This window comes from Pristis pectinata, chromosome 4 (assembly GCF_009764475.1).
Source record: "Pristis pectinata isolate sPriPec2 chromosome 4, sPriPec2.1.pri, whole genome shotgun sequence".
NCBI lineage: Eukaryota > Metazoa > Chordata > Chondrichthyes > Rhinopristiformes > Pristidae > Pristis > Pristis pectinata.
In genome coordinates, this window is record NC_067408.1 from 62072454 (window position 1) to 62090611 (window position 18158).

Consider the following 18158-nt stretch of genomic DNA (forward strand, 5'->3'; position numbering starts at 1 on the left):
GTTTACAATGGGGAATATTACATTTTCTCCTCTCCCCATTATAGAAAACCATTGTAATAACTACAGACAAGCACATTACAGGTCAGTTTATTGTTTCAGTCACGTTGATTTAAAAACATGTCGTTAGATTTAACGTTCTCTTTCAAAATACTTCAGTTTTCCAGCTGGATCTGGAATTATCTGAAAGGAAAAAGCACATAATAGCATATCAACCTCAGTAGTTATTTTTGGTAAATACTATAAATGGTAGATTAGTAATTTCAGGTCAGCTGCTTACTTGTGACAAGGTAGTTCAAAGCAGTACCAGTGTATTGATGAGACAGTGGCATTGACATAGTCTACATGAACTCTAGTAAGCCCTGTAACAAAATCCCATGTGGGAGACTGGTCCCAAAAGCTTAGAGCCCATGGGATTTAGGGCAAGCTGGAAAACTGGATCCAAAACTGGCTTGGCAGTAAGAGACAGATGCGAACTGGAAGCCTGTGACTGGGAAGCCTGTGACTGGAGGTGTACCATTGGGATCAGTACTGGTATCCTTGCTCTTTGGTATGGAGATGACCCACCCCCCCACCCCTCCCCAAATACTACAGCAATTCACCCTTACAGAATTCACATACCACTACCCAAAAATGAGAGGTGTGGAATAAGATTTGCCCTCATTGAGTTTACTGGGGTGGGGGAAGTAAATTAACAATTTAACACTCATTTCTTGACACATATGCAGATGACAATTTCACAGTACAGAAAATTGTGATACAGCCTGTTTTTTGGGAATGCGACCCTGCCTGTAATTAACAATTTGTACATAACTATAGCAGGTATGATTTGTAAATTTGCAGATGATACAAACATTGGCAATGTTGACAGTCAGAAGGATATGTGGGTAAAATGGATGGAGAAATGATTGATGGAATTTAGTTCTGATAAATGAGATGCATGTTGGGAAGACTGGTAAGGCTAGGACATAATGAATGATAGGGCTCCAGGGAATATTGTAGAAGAAAGGGACCTTAGGATTCCTGAAGGTGGCAGCACAGGCAGCATTCATGATTTGTATTTTGTGCCCCACAAAGACTGTATATTTGGTTTTATTTTCTAATTCAAGCATTTAAGATTTTTATCCCCAGAATTTGACTGACTCCAAGGTATTTTAAATACTGATTCATTACAATGCTTCAAGAAAGCATATGATGCTTATACGATATCATGTTATATTGAAAATAATTAATCATTCCTGAATACCTTCTATGGAATAGATGAAATGTTTGGCAGAGTTCATGGACTAACCACATACTTCTGGCATTTCAGTTCACATCTAAAAGGGTTAGGGAATGGTTAATGTAAAAGGCAAGGGATACCATAACTCCAGCAATGTTTCAGGTGGAAGGGAGGGATAGAGTACTGTCTGCTTGTATGGAGACAATTGTGCTTACGTACCTAGGATGAACAAATGCATAACTTAAGTCTTTCATCTGGAACTTTCTTGTGAATGACTTCCTGACTGTGCAGTTTTAGTGTTCATTTAGCAAAGTTTGAAATTTAAAACAAAAACCCAAAACACTCAGCAAATTACAACCTAACATTTGAGTTCAGGTGGGAAATTTCTTTTGTTTTATTAGTTCTCACAAAAATAACCTTCAAAAAGAATGCTTTGGGATGCATCAAGCAGAGGATCAGGGATTGGAAGAAGTTGGGGTACAAATGTATACAATCATATGTAGGATGTGATAACAGTGGAGGTATTATACATGCATCCAACCCTGCCTATTATAGGAGGTCCAAATTTTGTGGGCAAAAAGGTAGTTCCAAGAATGTAGCTAAACACCTAGTTGAACTGACAGGAGTATTCTGATTAGTTTTTCAAATGGTGCTAACAAGATGTATCAGATGCAAGGGTTAGGTTTAGATTTTTTCCTTTAAGGCAGTAAAATGGCTAGGGAACAAACTGCAGATTTTTGTGATTCTGTTAAATGTTTAGATTTTGTTTTCAGGTCCTCTAAGCATCCCCCAAGAAGGTTCAACTCTTCAACTTATCCAATGCAAATTATTCCCAATTCTAACAATGAAGTTCCAGTGATCTAGTTGCATTGCTGATGGGCCAGGATTTACGTACTTTAATATACAATATAAGCAGCATATTTTAAGTTATCAGCTCTGCTTAGTTTGGTGTGGAGGGAAATATTGAAAGTGCAAGGGCAATTAAGGTGAGGATACAAAGAGATTAAAAAGATTAGCTATATTATCAGACAATGGTATTTTCTACGATTAGGCACTATGTATTTCAATGTAACCAGCAATTAACATCTGTAATCACAACTGTTGCAATTACTTACAAGTCTTCTCGTGGCCACCACTTTTTCATGATGTCCTCTGGTTTGATCTAATTAAAACATCAGCAGTATGATTACAGATGTTAATGTGCTTGACAATTTAAAGATTCAAAGTAGGCTGTATTTAAAAGTTGTAGATATCGTAGATTTGATAAAAACATTCTTTTATCACTTATCTAACTTGACGCTTGCAATAAATATTAACAATGTTCCTTTTCAAAACCAAGGTCAGGAAACATTTGGAGTTAAGTGAGAGTCTTACCGTATCACTTCCAGGTTTCCAACCAGCTGGGCAAACTAAAACAAAGATCAATCATAATAGCACATTAATTCAGGTAGCAGCACAGCAAGTTCTTTGCCTATTTACTTTGTATTACCTTATTTTTACTATTTAATTGAAATTAAGACCAAACAGATTTCATGCATTCAGCTCAAAATTATTGCATACCTTCACCATGTGTGTCAGTATACTGAAATGCTTGAACTAATCGAAGTGTTTCATCCACTGACCGACCCACCGGAAGATCGTTCATTGTTATTTGCCTTAGTACTCCTTTGTCATCGATAATAAAAAGGCCTCTGAAAGAGAAAATGTATTGGGTCAACTTTATTCTCCATGCTAATTTACATAACAAAATTAACGGTAAACTCTAACAGTAGTTATTAGCAACACCATGCTGGCCTGTGAGTTGGAAGTAGGCCAGGTAAATGATTTACCCATCTAACTTCCTATTCTATGACAATTTACTCATTAAAATGTTTAAACAGAAAATAGGAACAGCTGCAACTTCTGCCAGTAAAGACAAGTAATTATTCTTACTCCAAAAAAAAATGCAGTGAAGGACAAGTATGCTTTTGGAGATGGCTTTCTCAAAATATAAAAAACAATCTTTTGAGGTTTGGGCAAAATTAGATACAAAAGATGAGGTTTAAATTTAATTTCAAATCTGGGTTAAAAGTTTCTCTGGTACCAATCAGGAATTTTGATATTACAATTCTATAGGATCATGCAAATCACAATCACCTCTTGTATTGAGCATTGGTGCACATGATAGAGGTTTACAAAATATTAGGAGGAATAGATAGTGTAGACAGCCAGCATCTCTTTCCCAGGGCACCAATGCTCAATACAAGAGGGCATAGCTTTGAAGTAATGGGTGGGAAGTTCAAGGGAGATATCAGAGGAAGGTTTTTACCCAGAGAGTGGTTGGGGCATGGAATGCACTGCCTGAGGCGGTGGTGGAGGCAGGTACATTGGTCAAATTCAAGAGATTGCTAGATAAGCATATGGAGGAATTTAAAATAGAGGGATATGTGGGAGGGAGGGGTTAGATAGTCCTAGGTGAGGTTTAAAGGTTGGCACAATATTGTGGGCTGAAGGGCCTGTATTGTGCTGTACTTTCTATGAATCAATGAATGGCCATAACTCGGGTCACTTGTAGAAGCAAAAAATGGAAACTTGCAGGAGGCAAATATAAAATGGAATGCAAAACATAAGATACAATCACATTAAATCTGAATTGTTCACTGCCAGACAACTGGGTTGAAGGCATGGGAATGCATTTGGAAAAGGCAATATTAAACATGTTTACAGAACTCACTGTCATTGTCATTAAAGTATAGCTCTGGGATCTCATCTATAAGTGCTGGACCTGGACTGAGCTGTAAACCCTACACAAGTGTGTTGCTAATGCTGTAGGAAACTATACACAGTAAATTCAATATTTCCAAAGTAGAAGATAAAGCCGATAACAAACTTGCATTTAAACTCATAACTGACCAAGAACAGCATATAGCATTACAGAAAAAAATAGGCCCGATGCTAGAAAAATGAAATGGAAAGAAATTGTTGGAAATACTCGGGCCAGCAACATCTATGGTGACGGAAATAATAACTTTTGTTCTGAGGAAAGATAACTGACCCATAGCATTAACTTTGCTGCCTGATCTAATACGTCCTTTCCAGTTTCCTTTCTCATGCTCTCCCAACAACCACACCATGCCCCAAATCCTTCTGCATGGTGATTGGAAAGATAGAAAATCTAAGGGACAAAATATTTTCCTCTACTTACTGATTTGAAAATACACTGACATTTTTTCTTTTTAAATTATAATGCAGTGTAAAATTATAATTGACAGTCCATCCTTGTTAAAGCAGACATGGCAGAAAATCTAATCCGTAGCAAAATAACGAGGGATAACAGCCTTTTTGCCTCATAGCATGTTTCCAATAGAAGTGGACCTCCCTGAAAATGTTTAAGAGACCTAAATTTTGAAGTTACACAAGCAAATAAAGTTAATACAATTTAAAAAAAACTGCAATACCAAAAACTAATTTATTTCCACTTTAAAACAAAACACCCCTCTCTCATAATTGTGAAAGAGTAAGAAATGTAAATAGAATTTAGTAGAGAACAACAAATAACTACCAAGGGCACACTCCAAAACATCAGACCCACCACCCTGGAAGCCCTACTTTGACAAAATTAAACTGCCAATGATGATAACCAGATGTCTACAACATCAATTATCAGACAATGCTCTTTCCTTTTTACTCAACCATTACCCTTGCAAAATTCTTGACTACATGTTGCTGGTCAGTGACATCATTTGCAGGGCACTGATTATCAACCTCCATCTCTTCACTCCCTTTCTCATTCTTCCTACTGCTACCAAGTTGTCAGCCTGGTGGTGAAACACCAGATGTTGGCTGAATCAGAGCTTCACTGAGCTCGAGACTAACACCATTAGTTTTGGTTCTCATAGAAACAGAAAAACTACAGCACAATTCAGGCCCTTCTGCCCACAAAGCTGTGCCAAACATGTCCCTACCCTAGAAATTACTAGGCTTACCCGTAGCCCTTTATTTTACTCAGCTCCATGTACCTATCTAACAGTCTCTTGAAAGACTCTATCGTATCAGCCTCCACCACCGTTTCTGGCAGCCCATTCCATGCACTCACCATTCTGAGTAAAAAACTTACCCCTGACATCTCCTCTAGATCTACTCCCCAGCACCTTAAACCTTTGTCCTCTTGTGGCCATCAATTCAGTTCTGGGGAAAAACCTCTATCTACCCTATCAATACCTCTCATCATCTTATACACCTCAATCAGGTTCCCCCCCCATCCTCCCTCTCTCCAAGGAGAAAAGGCCGAGTTCCCTCAACCTGCTTTCATAAGGCATGCTCCGCATTCCAGGCAGCATCCTTGTAAGTCTCCTCTGCACCCTCTCTATGGCTTCCACATCTTTCCTGTAGTGAGGCGACCAGAACTGAGCACAATACTCCAAGTGGGGTCTGACCAGGGACCTACATAGCTGCAACAATACCTCATGGCTCCTAAATTCAATTCCCCGATTGATGAAGGACAATACACCATATGCCTTCTTAACCACAGAGTCAACCTGCGCAGCCGCTTTGAGTGTCCTATGGACTCGGACCCCAAGATCCCTCTGATCCTCCACACTGCCAACAGTCCTACCATTAATACTATATTCCGCCCACATATTTGACCTACCAAAATGAACCACTTCACACTTATCTGGGTTGAACTGCATCTGCCACTTCTCAGCCCAACTCTGCATCCTATGTCCCTCTGTAACCTCTGACAGCCCTCCAAACTATCCACAACACCCCCAACCTTCGTGTCATCCACAAACTTACTAACCCACCCCTCCACTTCCTCATCCAGGTCCTTTATAAAAATCACAAAGAGTAAGGGTCCCTGAGGTACACCACTGGTCACCGACCTCCACTCAGAATACGACCCTTCAACAACCAGTCTTTGCCTTCTGTGGGCTGCCAGTTCTGGATCCACACTGCAATGTCCCCTTGGATTCCATGTCTCCTCACCTTCTCCATAAGCCTCGCATGGGGTACCTTATCAAACACCTTGCTGAAATCCATATACAGTACATCTACTGCTCTCCTTTCATTGATGTGTTTAGTCACATCCTTCACAACTCTACTCACCACTGACCCTACCTCCCTCCCTGGTCACACTCTAGTCTCACAAATTTAACTTCCTCTCACATTGAGCTGAACTTCAAATTTTCAGTCTTTCCATTACTAAGACTGCTTGGTTTCATTTTGACACAATTAGTCACTTTCACTTTTACTCAATCTTCCACAAAAAATTATACATGTCCTGGTCAATGCCAGAGTCAATTATCCAAAAACCATCACTTCCTATCAAACGATTAAACCTGCTACACATATCCTGTAACCCTGCCCTCATTGACCTGGTCTGGTGCCATACCATCAAGTATTTAACTTTAAATCTCCATTTTAGTCTATTATATTACCTCAATCCATTTCTTCCATTCATCTGTATGTATATTTCTAATTATCCCCCAATCAATTATCCTACAAATTATGTCAGTTGAGCTGTCAGATACTTATCTACTTTCTTGAAACTGCCTTCCTAAATCATTTCCACTTCTTCAGCCCTTCAATAATATTCCCAATCTCCACAACCAAGCTTTTGCCCGCATCATCCAAAGCCTATTTTTGAGGCATGTTGGTTAAAAAAAAAATCACAAATTACTGGCCTGAGTTAACATTCATGAATTTTAAAGTATAAAAAATTTTCAAGCAGAAGATCCATACAACTTCAAAATATAATCAAAATACCTGCACCATGAAATTATTAAATATTTTAAATTTTATTTTAAAGTTTTTCAGATCCTTATTGCAATTTTCATTTTCAAATTTCACTATGATGAACTGGTAAAAGATAGGTTCCTCCATGAATGATTACCTAAGTGTATGCCCTTGGTCCTCCAAATACACACCATAATCCTTTGCAATTTGGTGTGTAAGATCTGAGAGGAGTGGAATCTTCATTGGTCCTAGTCCACCTTGTTTTCTTGGTGTATTTATCCTTTATAAAGCAAAAGTATCTCCTTAAGTTATGCACTCAAGAAGTGTTCCCTTATTATAATATTGTTTATAAACTGTTTATAGTTGCAATTCATAAGTACTGACAATAAAGGAGAGACTCAAGTGTAGATGGAGAAATTAAATGGTATTCTTACACTAATTCTGTTTGACCTACATGCATGCACTCCCTTGAGTGGCAAACCAGGTTTAAAATATAACTGGGGATCTCTGTGAAGAGCATCTTGACAGCTTTAAAAACCATAAAAGATTATTTAACCATCCATGCAAATTACTTTTAAAAAATATCGACATGCCAGCCTGACAGGTAGCCTGGAACAATTAAGGTAGAAATTATTGAGATAAATAATTAATAAGTTAGATAAACCTAAACCAGGGGCATACTCCTTTGTAACCAAAACAAAAAACAAATACAGGAGCCAGTTCACTTAACACTGATAAATTGATCTTGCTACCACATGGGAGCAAAGCCCATTTAAGAGAAGGGTCAGATAAGTACACAATAGGAAACAATTTTGTTGGGTTGAGACAAGCATGATGGGAGGAAGCTTTAGTAGAGCACAAGTGATATTACAGTTGTGTTGGCTCAATCAAGATATCAGTTACATTAAACAATAGTCATACAGCAGGGATAAAGACTCTTCACCCCAACTCATCCATGCTGACTGAGACACCCATTTTCCTCTATTTGGGCCATGTCCCTTTATTCCTTTCCTATCCATGTACCTGTCCAAATGCTTTTTAAACTCTGATTGTAATCACCTCTACCACCTCCTCTGCCAGCTTGTTCCATATACCCGCCATCCTTTGTAAAAAAAAACTTGCCCCTCAGATCTAAATATTTCCCCTCTCACCTTAAACCTAAGTACTTAAAACTTAAGACTCCCCTATCCTTGGAAAGAGTATCTGACCATCTACCCTCTGTATGCCCCTCAATTTTATAAACCTCTTTAAGTTCACCCCTCAGTCTCCTACACTACAGTGAGAAAAATCCCAACCTATCCAACCTCTCCTTATAACTAAACCTCTCCATTCCAGGCAACATCCTGGTGAATCTCTTCTGCACTCTTTCTAGCACTACCACATCTTTTCTGTAGTATGGTAACCAGAACAGCACATAATATTCCAAGTGTGGCCTAACTAATGTCTTGTATAGATGCAACATGACGTCTCAACTCTTACACTCAATGCCTCTGCATATGAAGGCAAGCAAGCTAAACTCCTTCCTCACTACCCTACCCACCTGTGTCACCATTTTAAGGGAAGTATGGACTTGCATCCCAAGGTCCCTTTGTACACCAATGCTTCTAGGGTCCCTGCCATTTATTGTTCCTATCCTGCGAGTATCAGACAACCCAAAATGCATTACCTCACATTTATCTGGATTAAATGAGTGTAACTATTCTTGATAGGATGTATTATTAAATCCTTGAATAATATAAAAAGTGTACAGCTCATTAGTTATCATAGCAAAACTAGCAAAATATTCAGTCAATGAATCCAATTAAGACTATTGTAAAAATATGAAGTTGATATCAAACCAACGAAGCTCACCATACCTACTTACCATGCCAAGTGCGTAAACTGAGAGTCAACAGAACACGCCACTACTTCAGTATTAATCGATCTGAACTCATTTATTCTGTCACTGAAGGCTATTATTTCAGTGGGACAAACAAATGTGCTGTAAATTAAGGAAACAAAGCAGTAGTAAATAATGGATCATTTATAAATTCAAAACTTTATTTGGTGAACATGTCTAAAAGTCAGAGGTTACAGTTAGGAAACTAACAGCACATAAGTGCATAGCATATCTGCAGCTACCTACTGATCTCTTTTAAAAATACAAATAAAACTGAAAAGCACTAAATGACAAACACACTTTTTTGGTTAAATTAAAATCCAGCACAATTATTTTCTATTAGTTTGGGGGCATGGTGCCAACAAAGGAATAACGTTTTCAAACAAGATCATACCTTCGCTGGTAACTCAGTAAAACAGAGCTACAAAATGCAACAGCACCATTTGCTGCTAATAGGTACAGCAGTCATGCATTATGGAATAACTCATTCTCTGGCTGTGCTGGTTCTTTAGGTAAAGGTACAGCACAGATTCACTAAAAATTTTCCCACATTCAAGAAATATATTAATGAGAAAACTGGAAAACTTTGTTTTCTCTAGAATGAAGGTTGATTAAAAATTATGGAGAGATGGAACAGAGAAGATACCTACAGGGTATTGCAGTGTTTCAGAGAAAAAGGACATGCAGATACAAGATTAAAAGCAAGATATTGAACAGGGAACAGAAGGAATACATCTCTTTAAATTAGAATACATGGTTATGAGGTTGTGGGACAGATACAAGTTAGTGAATGATCCAGAATTTATGTTAACATTCAAGATGAAAGAAAACAGTAAGCGATGAAGACAGGGAAATCACATAGAATCACGGAGGATAAAGAACAAAACTGAGTCTTTAGGTAAAACTGTTCTGTGTTGTAATTTCAATATACACTCAATAATTATTAATACTTTCATGTTTAACTTGTGCTACATCATGCTCTCTCATTTAACAATAGTAAATTGAATCTGTCTTATGTAAGCCAACTAAAAACTTTCTAAATTAACACCTCATCTCCAAATTAAAAGTTAACTAGGAAATTTGAGGTTATGGGCAACCAGTTCTCCACAACCCACATAAGACTTTACGTAAAGAGATTTGAGAAGGGCAAAATAAACCTTCACTTGCTTGAAGGGAAGCATGGCCAGGAACAAAATCGTTTAGTCCTTAGCCAATTTCCATCTCGTAGTTCTTCAGAGCACTGTTCCTAATTAGTTCCTAATTCCAGGGTAAAGTAAAAACTTTAAATTCTCATGCAGTGACAATTGGAGAGATGACAGAAGAAAATAGAAACCAGTGAAGAGACGGTTTAGAATCCATACAGGGTTGTAATAAAATACTAGCTATTTTTTGCACCCTTTCATTTTTTTTTTAAGATGAAGAAAAAAATAGAAAAACCTATTCAGGAATAGGACTCCCTCCTTAGCCTAAGCTGCTCTACTGACATCAAGGACCGAAAACCTCAAATAGCAAGCATGACTGGTTCCTGGGCCCAAACCTTCTTCTGCAGGCAAATCTGGGGAATTTGAATTAAATATCCAAACACTAACTTCAGACAATTACTAATCAGAGAGGACAAAGTGATAATACCCTTTGGTTAAGAGCGCAGACACTGAACTCCAAGCTGTAGTTAACCAATGCCCTTATCTGAAAGTGACTTGTGGTCAGACGATGCAATTCCCAAAACTGAAGCTGTCATAGTCACTTATCTTAAATATTAATTTTGATACTTACAAATCCAGTGGGTAGAAAAAGAAGACAAGGTATTTGCCTCGAAAATCTGAAAGTTTCAGTTCTTTGAATTCTCCATTTATTACTGCTGTACCTTCCCAATCTGGTGCCGGTTTCGAAACTAAAAAGTTTGAAAAGACATAATTATGCACACACTGTTAAATCCTTTAGTAGAAATCTGACCCAACCACAATGTATGAGAAAATATCATGTTGCACTTCAGAACAAAATTCATGTCCAGTTTTGCTTCACTAGCAACGAGTTTACAGAATCCAATGCAATGTACACAGAATATCTTGATATCCTTCATATATGGGTGCTCTGCTAAACACAGATCCATAAAAGCCAACAATCCTCACTCAAAGTGGCCTTGTTTAAATCTCAACCATGGGAAATTTGATCAAATGGGCATGGGAGGGGAAAGAACGTCACTCAATAAAGGGGACAAGTGCTATGATTCATAAAAAAAAGTATTCATATTTTCAAAGTAATTAGATTTATGGACATTGGGTCATGACTGATTGACAGATAAGATGCTTGCATTCTCCACAGAGTAATGCAGCATGTAAACAGGCCCTTTGGCCCAACTTGTCCACGATGACCTATAGTTTTTTTAAATTCCTTTTCCCTTGTGTGCATTCACCCTATTGTTGCCCTTCATAATTTTATACATGACTGTAAGGTTGAGGAAGTGAAGGGTTAAGAATTGCAACTATACCTATAACTGGTAAACAAAATATATATATATATATATCTATATATACATATATATATATATATATATATATATATATATATATATACACACACACACACACATACATATATATATATATGCATTTATATTTCTCTAGCAAGGACTAGCAAGCCACTGACCCACTAGTTAGGTTGGAATGTTAAATATGTTAACTGCCTTTGTTTCGGGTAACGGACCATTCCGATATGTCAGACAGTGGCGATACTGGGTGTAATTAACATCGAGGTGAAGGCTTGGTCTGAACAATGAAGGGTGATACCTGCCTTTGAATGCCTTGATTATAACTCAATTATACTAAGACAAGAGGTATGATAGCTGTCTCAGGATCTCTATAGCTTCACCGAAACTCGCGGCGCCGTTTGCATGGGGTGTGCGTGACAATTCTTGTATAAATGTCTGTCTGCCCTTTGTGCGGGGAGAACTCGGGAAGCGACTCTTAGTGAGTGCTGAAGAGAATTCTCCTAGCATTGCACTGCTAATAAAGGTATTTGTTCGAATCGCCCTCATGGCACTGTGTTACTTACAGCAGACAGAAGGGGAAAGTTAATTTCGGGACAACAAGGTCACCTCTCAGTCTCCTAGTCTCCAAGAAATAAAGTCCTGGCCTGTCCAACTTCTCCCTATAACTCCGGCCCTCAAGTCCTGGCAACATTCTCGTAAATCTTCTTTGTACTCCTTCCAGCTTAATGACATTTTTCCTATAACTGGGTAACCAAAACTGTATACAATACTCCGGGTGTGGCCTCACCAACATCTTGTACAAATGCAAAAATGTCCTAACTCCTGTAGTTGTACAATTCAGCATTTTTTCCTCCTGAGAGACTGAAAGGTTAATTCTTTTCAATATCCTCTTTAAACAACTTTATGCTTTGCCTTCTAGAAATCAGAACAAAATGGGTGCCTCAATACTTTTTGCTGCTGCAAAAAAAAGGCTTTGTTTGTTCTTTCTCACACCTTGAGAAAACACCTGCTGTGTCATGGTTTGTTTTATCCTTAACCTTGGTCTTATCTCTTCAAAAATACAGGAAACCTTGAACGCAGTAGTTAGTTGTTAACAATCTAAAGAAATAATATCTGTTAAAGCTTTCAAAGCTTTTTAGATTCCCTTCTAGTTTCAGCAAAGTTTAAAAGATTTTGCTACTTTATATAAAGCTAATCAAATTCTGGATGTTTAAACAGGTAATCCAGGATTCAAATTTGTCAGAGCACAAAAATAAAATCACAGCAAGAAATTTGACCAGCTCTCTTCATCTCCAAATCAGATGCAGGGAGAACAGCTGCACTATGAGCAATAAGCAGACTCCCTCCCATTGACCTAAAGAAAGTAAATTTTCAGTAGGGGTCAAATCTAAGATGTTTCTAGTCGGTATGGATAAGCTTGTCAAGGAACTAAGTGGGAATCCACAAACCTTTTCAGCCAAAGGTTTCAATGTTTGCTTCAGCACAAACTACAGAGCTGAAAAGTAGTTACATTGTATATTAAATGTTTGCAGCAATATACATTTAAGTTTGGTAATGTTAAAAAAAACTAACATTCTCCAGTGTTTCTGCTCCTTCCCCTCACTCAGACTTTTAATCTGTCCTGGCCTTGGTATCCCATACTACCATATGCTGTTAACTGACCACCCACCCTCACCAACCAATTCCAGAGTAGCTTGGCTGAGTGACTGGCTGGGTTCTTCCATCATTTCTGCTTTTGTTTCAGATTACAGCAGGGGCAGTTTAATTTGTTTTTCCAGAGTAACTTGATTCTCTGACTGATGGTCACATATAGAATCTATTTTTGAACATAAAGATGTTCATCAATGTTCCAGTGGCTGGACCTCTACAACTTGCCAAATCTGGGGCTGATGAAAGAACACAAGATGGAAAATTCAAATTCTGGCACTATATCTTGCTGACCCATTGCCTATCATCAAGCTGATGAAGCAGGAAGTTGGGTGATATTGTGGAGATGAAAGCAAAAAGATAGTGACAAAATGGATAGATGGCTGGAAGCTCATCTTGCTGAGAAATATTAAGATAAGAATTATGAGCAGAAGTCTGCCACATGACCCTCAAGCCTGCTCCACCATTCAACAAGATCATGTAGGAAAGTGAAGTTGAGATGAGATCAGACCAGACTTGTTCTCCATAATCTTTAACTCCCCTTTAGTCCAAACATCTGTCTCAGCCTTGAATACATTCAAATCAGACAATTCTCTGGGTAGAGACTCCTAGAAATTCATAACCTAGAACATCGAATAGTACAGCACAGGAACAGGCCCTTCAGCCCATCACATCTGCGCCATCCACGATGGCTAATTGAACTCATCTCATATGACTGCACATGGTCCATATCCCTCTATTCCCTGCTTGTTACGTGCCTCTTAAACATTGGTATTGTACCTGCTTCTACCACCACCCCGGCAGCACATTTCAGGCATCTATCACGCTGTGTAAGAAAACTTACCTCACAAATCTCCTTTAAACATTTCCTTCTCACCTTAAATCTATGCCATCCAGGATTTGACCTTTCCACCCTGGGAAAAAACACTATATACCCTATCAATGCCTCTCATAATTGTATATTCTTGTCAGGTTGTCGCTCAGCTTCTGACACTCTAGAGAAAACAATCCAAGTTTGTCCAACCTCTGCTTATTGCTAATACACTCTAATCCAGGCACCATTGTGGTAAACCTCTTCTGCACCTTCTCCAGAGTCTCCACAGCCTTCCTATGGTGTGGCAACACAATAGAAGTACAATGCTGCAAATGTGGCCTAACCAAAGTTTTATACAGCTGCAGCATGACTTGCCAACTTTCATATTCAATGACTTGACCAATGAAGACAAGCATGCCCTATGCCTTCATCATCACTTTCAGCTCCTCAGGGTCTTGCCATTAACTATATATTTTTCTCTTGCATTTTACCTCCCAAAGTGCAACACCTCCAATTTTTCCAAATTAAGCTCAATCTGCCATTTCTCCACCCAGATTTCTAACTGATTTATATCCTTCTGTATCCTTTAACAACCTTCCTCACTATCCACATCTTCACCAATTTTCATGTCATCTGCAGAATTACTAATCAGGCGACCTACATTTTCATCTATGCCATTTATACACATTACAAACAACAGAAGTCCCCAGCACCAATCCTTGTAGAACACCACTGGTCACAGATCGCCAGCAAGAGAAACACCCCTCTACCACTGCTCTGTTTCCTATAACCAAGCCAATTTTGGATACAATTTACCAAGTCACCATTGATCCCATGTAACTTAATCTTCTGGATCAGCCTACCACGAGGGGCCTTGTCAAATGCTTTACTACAGTCCACGCAAGACAACATCCATTGCCCTACCAGCAATCAATTTTCGTCACTTCCTCAAAAAATCTCAGTCAAATTTGCGAGACAGGACCTTCTTCACACAAAGCACTATCCCTAATAAGTCCATGTTTTTACAAATACGAGCAAATCCTTGCAGAGGGAAGAAATTCCTCCTCTGTCAGCCAGCTTATCTGCTGCTGAAACTCTCATCGACAGGTCACGAGTATCCATGCTCTCTTAGTCACCCTTCTATCTTCTACTCAAACAAACTTGAGCTCACCCAAGTCCTATCTACCCCTCCTGCTCACTGCTACTAATCCCCTTGGAAATTTGCCATGAGAAATAGAGCCCATGGATGACAAGGTGAAAGGACAACACAGGGTACCAAAGACAATGGCGTCACAAGAGAATGCAGATGCTGGAATCTAGAGCAAAAAACAAACTGCTGGAGAAACTCAACAAATCAAGCGGCATCTGTGGGGGGGGGAAGAGGAACTGTTGATGTTTCAGGTTGAGACCCTGCATTTGGAATAAGAGTGGAGAGGGAAGATACCTGTATAAAGAAGAGAGGGGGAGAGGACACAGGGGCCAGTAGGTGATAGGTGGACCGAGGAGGGATGAAGGATGATGGGCATATGGAGCCTGGTGGGAGAGGGAGGGGAGGATTTGGGAGGCAGGGAGGTAGGTGATAGGTAGAAGCAGACAAGGAGAAAAAGAGGCAGACGGAGTAAGGTAGGGAGGAAGAAGGTAGAGACAGAAGCTGGAGGGTGATAAGCAGGAACACAAAGACTACAAGTGCTGAAATCTGATAAGTAAGGAAGGTGATAATGGTAACCATTAAGTGAGAGATGAAGGGCAGATGGAAATAGATGGGGGAGGGGACAGAGTGGGTGAAATGTGTAGATGAAACCAGGAGGGGAACAAAAATGGATGATGGGGGCGATGGAGGGTGGTACGGGAATCGGGTCAAAAATCAAGAGATTCTGCTCATTAAATAGCAACGCCAAAAGATAGGTCTGCACACGTGGAATCTGGTCTATTTTCAGATGGTCCAGTCAAGAGCCTACATGTGAGAGTTGAAAAACAGGGGTGGAGTGAAAAGGTTGTTAAACATGAAAGGCATAAGAAGGGATGCCATTGCAGGTGACTCAATAGCTGTGACTGGACTGATTAAGAGCTGTCTGCACGCAGCACGACAGAGGAGGATGTGTGTCATCCGCAAAGGTTGCAGACAAGACCAGAAGTACCATCGGATAGGATATCTTTTGTGACTTTAATGAAAGTCAGTTCAGTACTGTGACAAGGTCAGAAGCAAAACTGGATTAATTCCAATGTGGGAGTTGCAGGAAAAGTGGGCAGACTACGAAGTGTGCAACCTGTTGAAGAAGGCGTTGAGAGGAAAGGTGGACACGGGGCGATACTTTGCAAGAATACCGCAGATTTGAACAGCACGCACTTTGCTGAAAAATAATCAGCAGATTCTGACGGAACATCGAAGAAAAACTGAGCGGGTGGGAGAGGGGGTTGCAAGAATAAATGGGAATGCACAGCGCGAGGAAAGGATAAGGGTGTTTCCCAGGCCAAGTCTGCAACGTGTACTAGCAGCGCCGTTACTCCGTGCAGCCAACATACCCCGCCCTCACAAACAAAGTTAACGGGCACACGGCCAGCACAGGCGCACCACTTCTCACTCCCCCCCCCCCCAACCCCTTCATCTCACACCGTCCTAATTGCAACCCCCTGCCCGCAGACGACGGCAGGGCGCGGAGGCGCGCTGACTGCCCAGGGTGGGGGTGACGGGGCCCCGCGCCTCCAACGGGCGGGGTGGCGGGTGAGGGAAGCCCGCGCGCTGCTCCCCATCGCACGACCGTTAACGTTCAACCCGCCGCGCGCACCGTTGTGGGGGCGGGGGGAGCCCAGCACCACTCACTCTTGGCTTTACTGAGATGCAGCGAGTGGTCGGCGCCCAGCACTCGGAAAGCTTCCCCCGGATACACATGGCCCCCGGCGTAGTGGTGGCAGCTCTGCTGGTTTTCGGAGGTAACGGCTTGCGCCAGAACCACGGCGATAAGCAAAAAAAAAGTGGCGTGACCGCGGAGAGGACTCGCGGGCTCCATGGCACTCACTACTACGCATGCGCTAGACCTTTCACCTCGCGGGGGGGGGGCAGAGGAGGCTGTTTAACCCTCTCGGCGTCGCATGCAGACTCACTATTTCATGGCAGCACATCAACCCCCATCGTCTTCTCTGACTTCTGTGGGTTCCCTGTGTATTTATAAATGCCTCACTCTTGTTTCCAAGTCCTGCTGTGGCCTGGATCTGTTTCCAATTCCTCGGAACATGGGGTGCAAGAATAAGACATGTAATGCTAGAGTGCATTCCAACCATTGCTCCTCCTTCCGAGGCAGTCCCTTGTGCCCCACTGGGTTTAAGTTGGCTGATGAGGCCATTGGTGGGGCCAGAGGTGCTTGATGTGGCGGGTGGGTAGTTTGGGAAATGGTGCAGCCTTGCCACTGTTTGTGCTCGGCTTCTATGTTTTTTAGTGTAGATGCCACTTTGCAGATGACTCTAAAATTGGTGGTATTGTGGACAATGAAGATTGTCTAAGATTACAATGGGATCTTGATCAATTGGGACAGTGGGCATGGAGTTTAGTTCAGATAAATGCAAGGTTTTGCATTTTGGTAAGAGAAACCAGGGCAGGGCTTGCACAATAAATGGTAGGGCCCTGGAGAGTGTTGTAGAACAGAGAGACCAAGGGGTGCAGGTGCAAAGTTCCTTGAAAGTAGCGACACAGATAGACAGGGTGGTGAAGAAAGCATTTGGCATGCATGTCTGAATACTGAGTACAGGAGTTGGGACATTATGTTACAGCTGTACGAGACTGGTAAGACCACATTTAGAGTACTGCATGCAGTTCTAGCTGCCTTGCTATAGGAAGGATGTCATTAAACCGGAGAGGATGCAAAAGCGATATATGCAAAAAAGATGTTGGGTTATAAGAGGAGGGTGGATAGGCTAGGACTCTTTTCCTTGGAGCATTGGAAGCTGAAGGGTGACCTTACAGAGGTTTATAAAATCATGAGGGGCATAGATAGGGTGAACAGCCACAGTCTTTTCCCCAGGGTACTAGAGGGCATAGGCTTAAGGAGAGAGGGGAAAGATTTAAAAGGGGCAACTTTTTCACAGTGAGGGTGGTGAGTATATGGAATGAGCTGCCAGAAGAAGTAGTAGAGTTGGGTACAATTATGAAAGGTTTAGAGGGATATGGGCCAAATGCAGGCAAATGGGACTAGTTCAGTAAGGGAACTTGATCAGCACTGATGAGTTGGATCCTAAGGGCCTGTTTCTGTGCTGTATAGCCATGACTCTTTGATTCCAAGTGCTTCTGACAAAGACGTTGAGTTGAGATCACAGCTTGCATACCATCATGTAGCAGATGTCAGACGAAGTCATAGAGTTATACAGCATGGAAAACAAGCCCTTTGGCCCAACTCATCCATAC

At 40.7% G+C, this 18158-nt stretch overlaps 1 protein-coding gene across 2 annotated transcripts; it reads right to left on the reverse strand.

Annotated features, from left to right (window-relative positions):
* Positions 1-71: 71 nt before the first annotated feature.
* prdx4 (peroxiredoxin 4) lies at positions 72-16786 on the reverse strand. 2 transcript variants are annotated; one of them, XM_052013493.1, is made up of 8 exons: positions 16584-16786; positions 10587-10704; positions 8799-8915; positions 7092-7214; positions 2780-2910; positions 2594-2628; positions 2335-2381; positions 72-180 (listed from the first exon to the last, which is right to left on the reverse strand). In XM_052013493.1, the coding sequence occupies exons 1-8, from the start codon at positions 16768-16770 to the stop codon at positions 177-179; spliced, it is 762 nt and encodes a 253-aa protein (XP_051869453.1). In that variant the 5' UTR covers positions 16771-16786; the 3' UTR covers positions 72-176. The 2 variants fall into 2 exon arrangements, with proteins under 2 accessions (XP_051869453.1, XP_051869452.1); XM_052013492.1 differs by lacking the exon at positions 2335-2381.
* Between the last annotated feature and the right edge of the window lie 1372 nt (positions 16787-18158).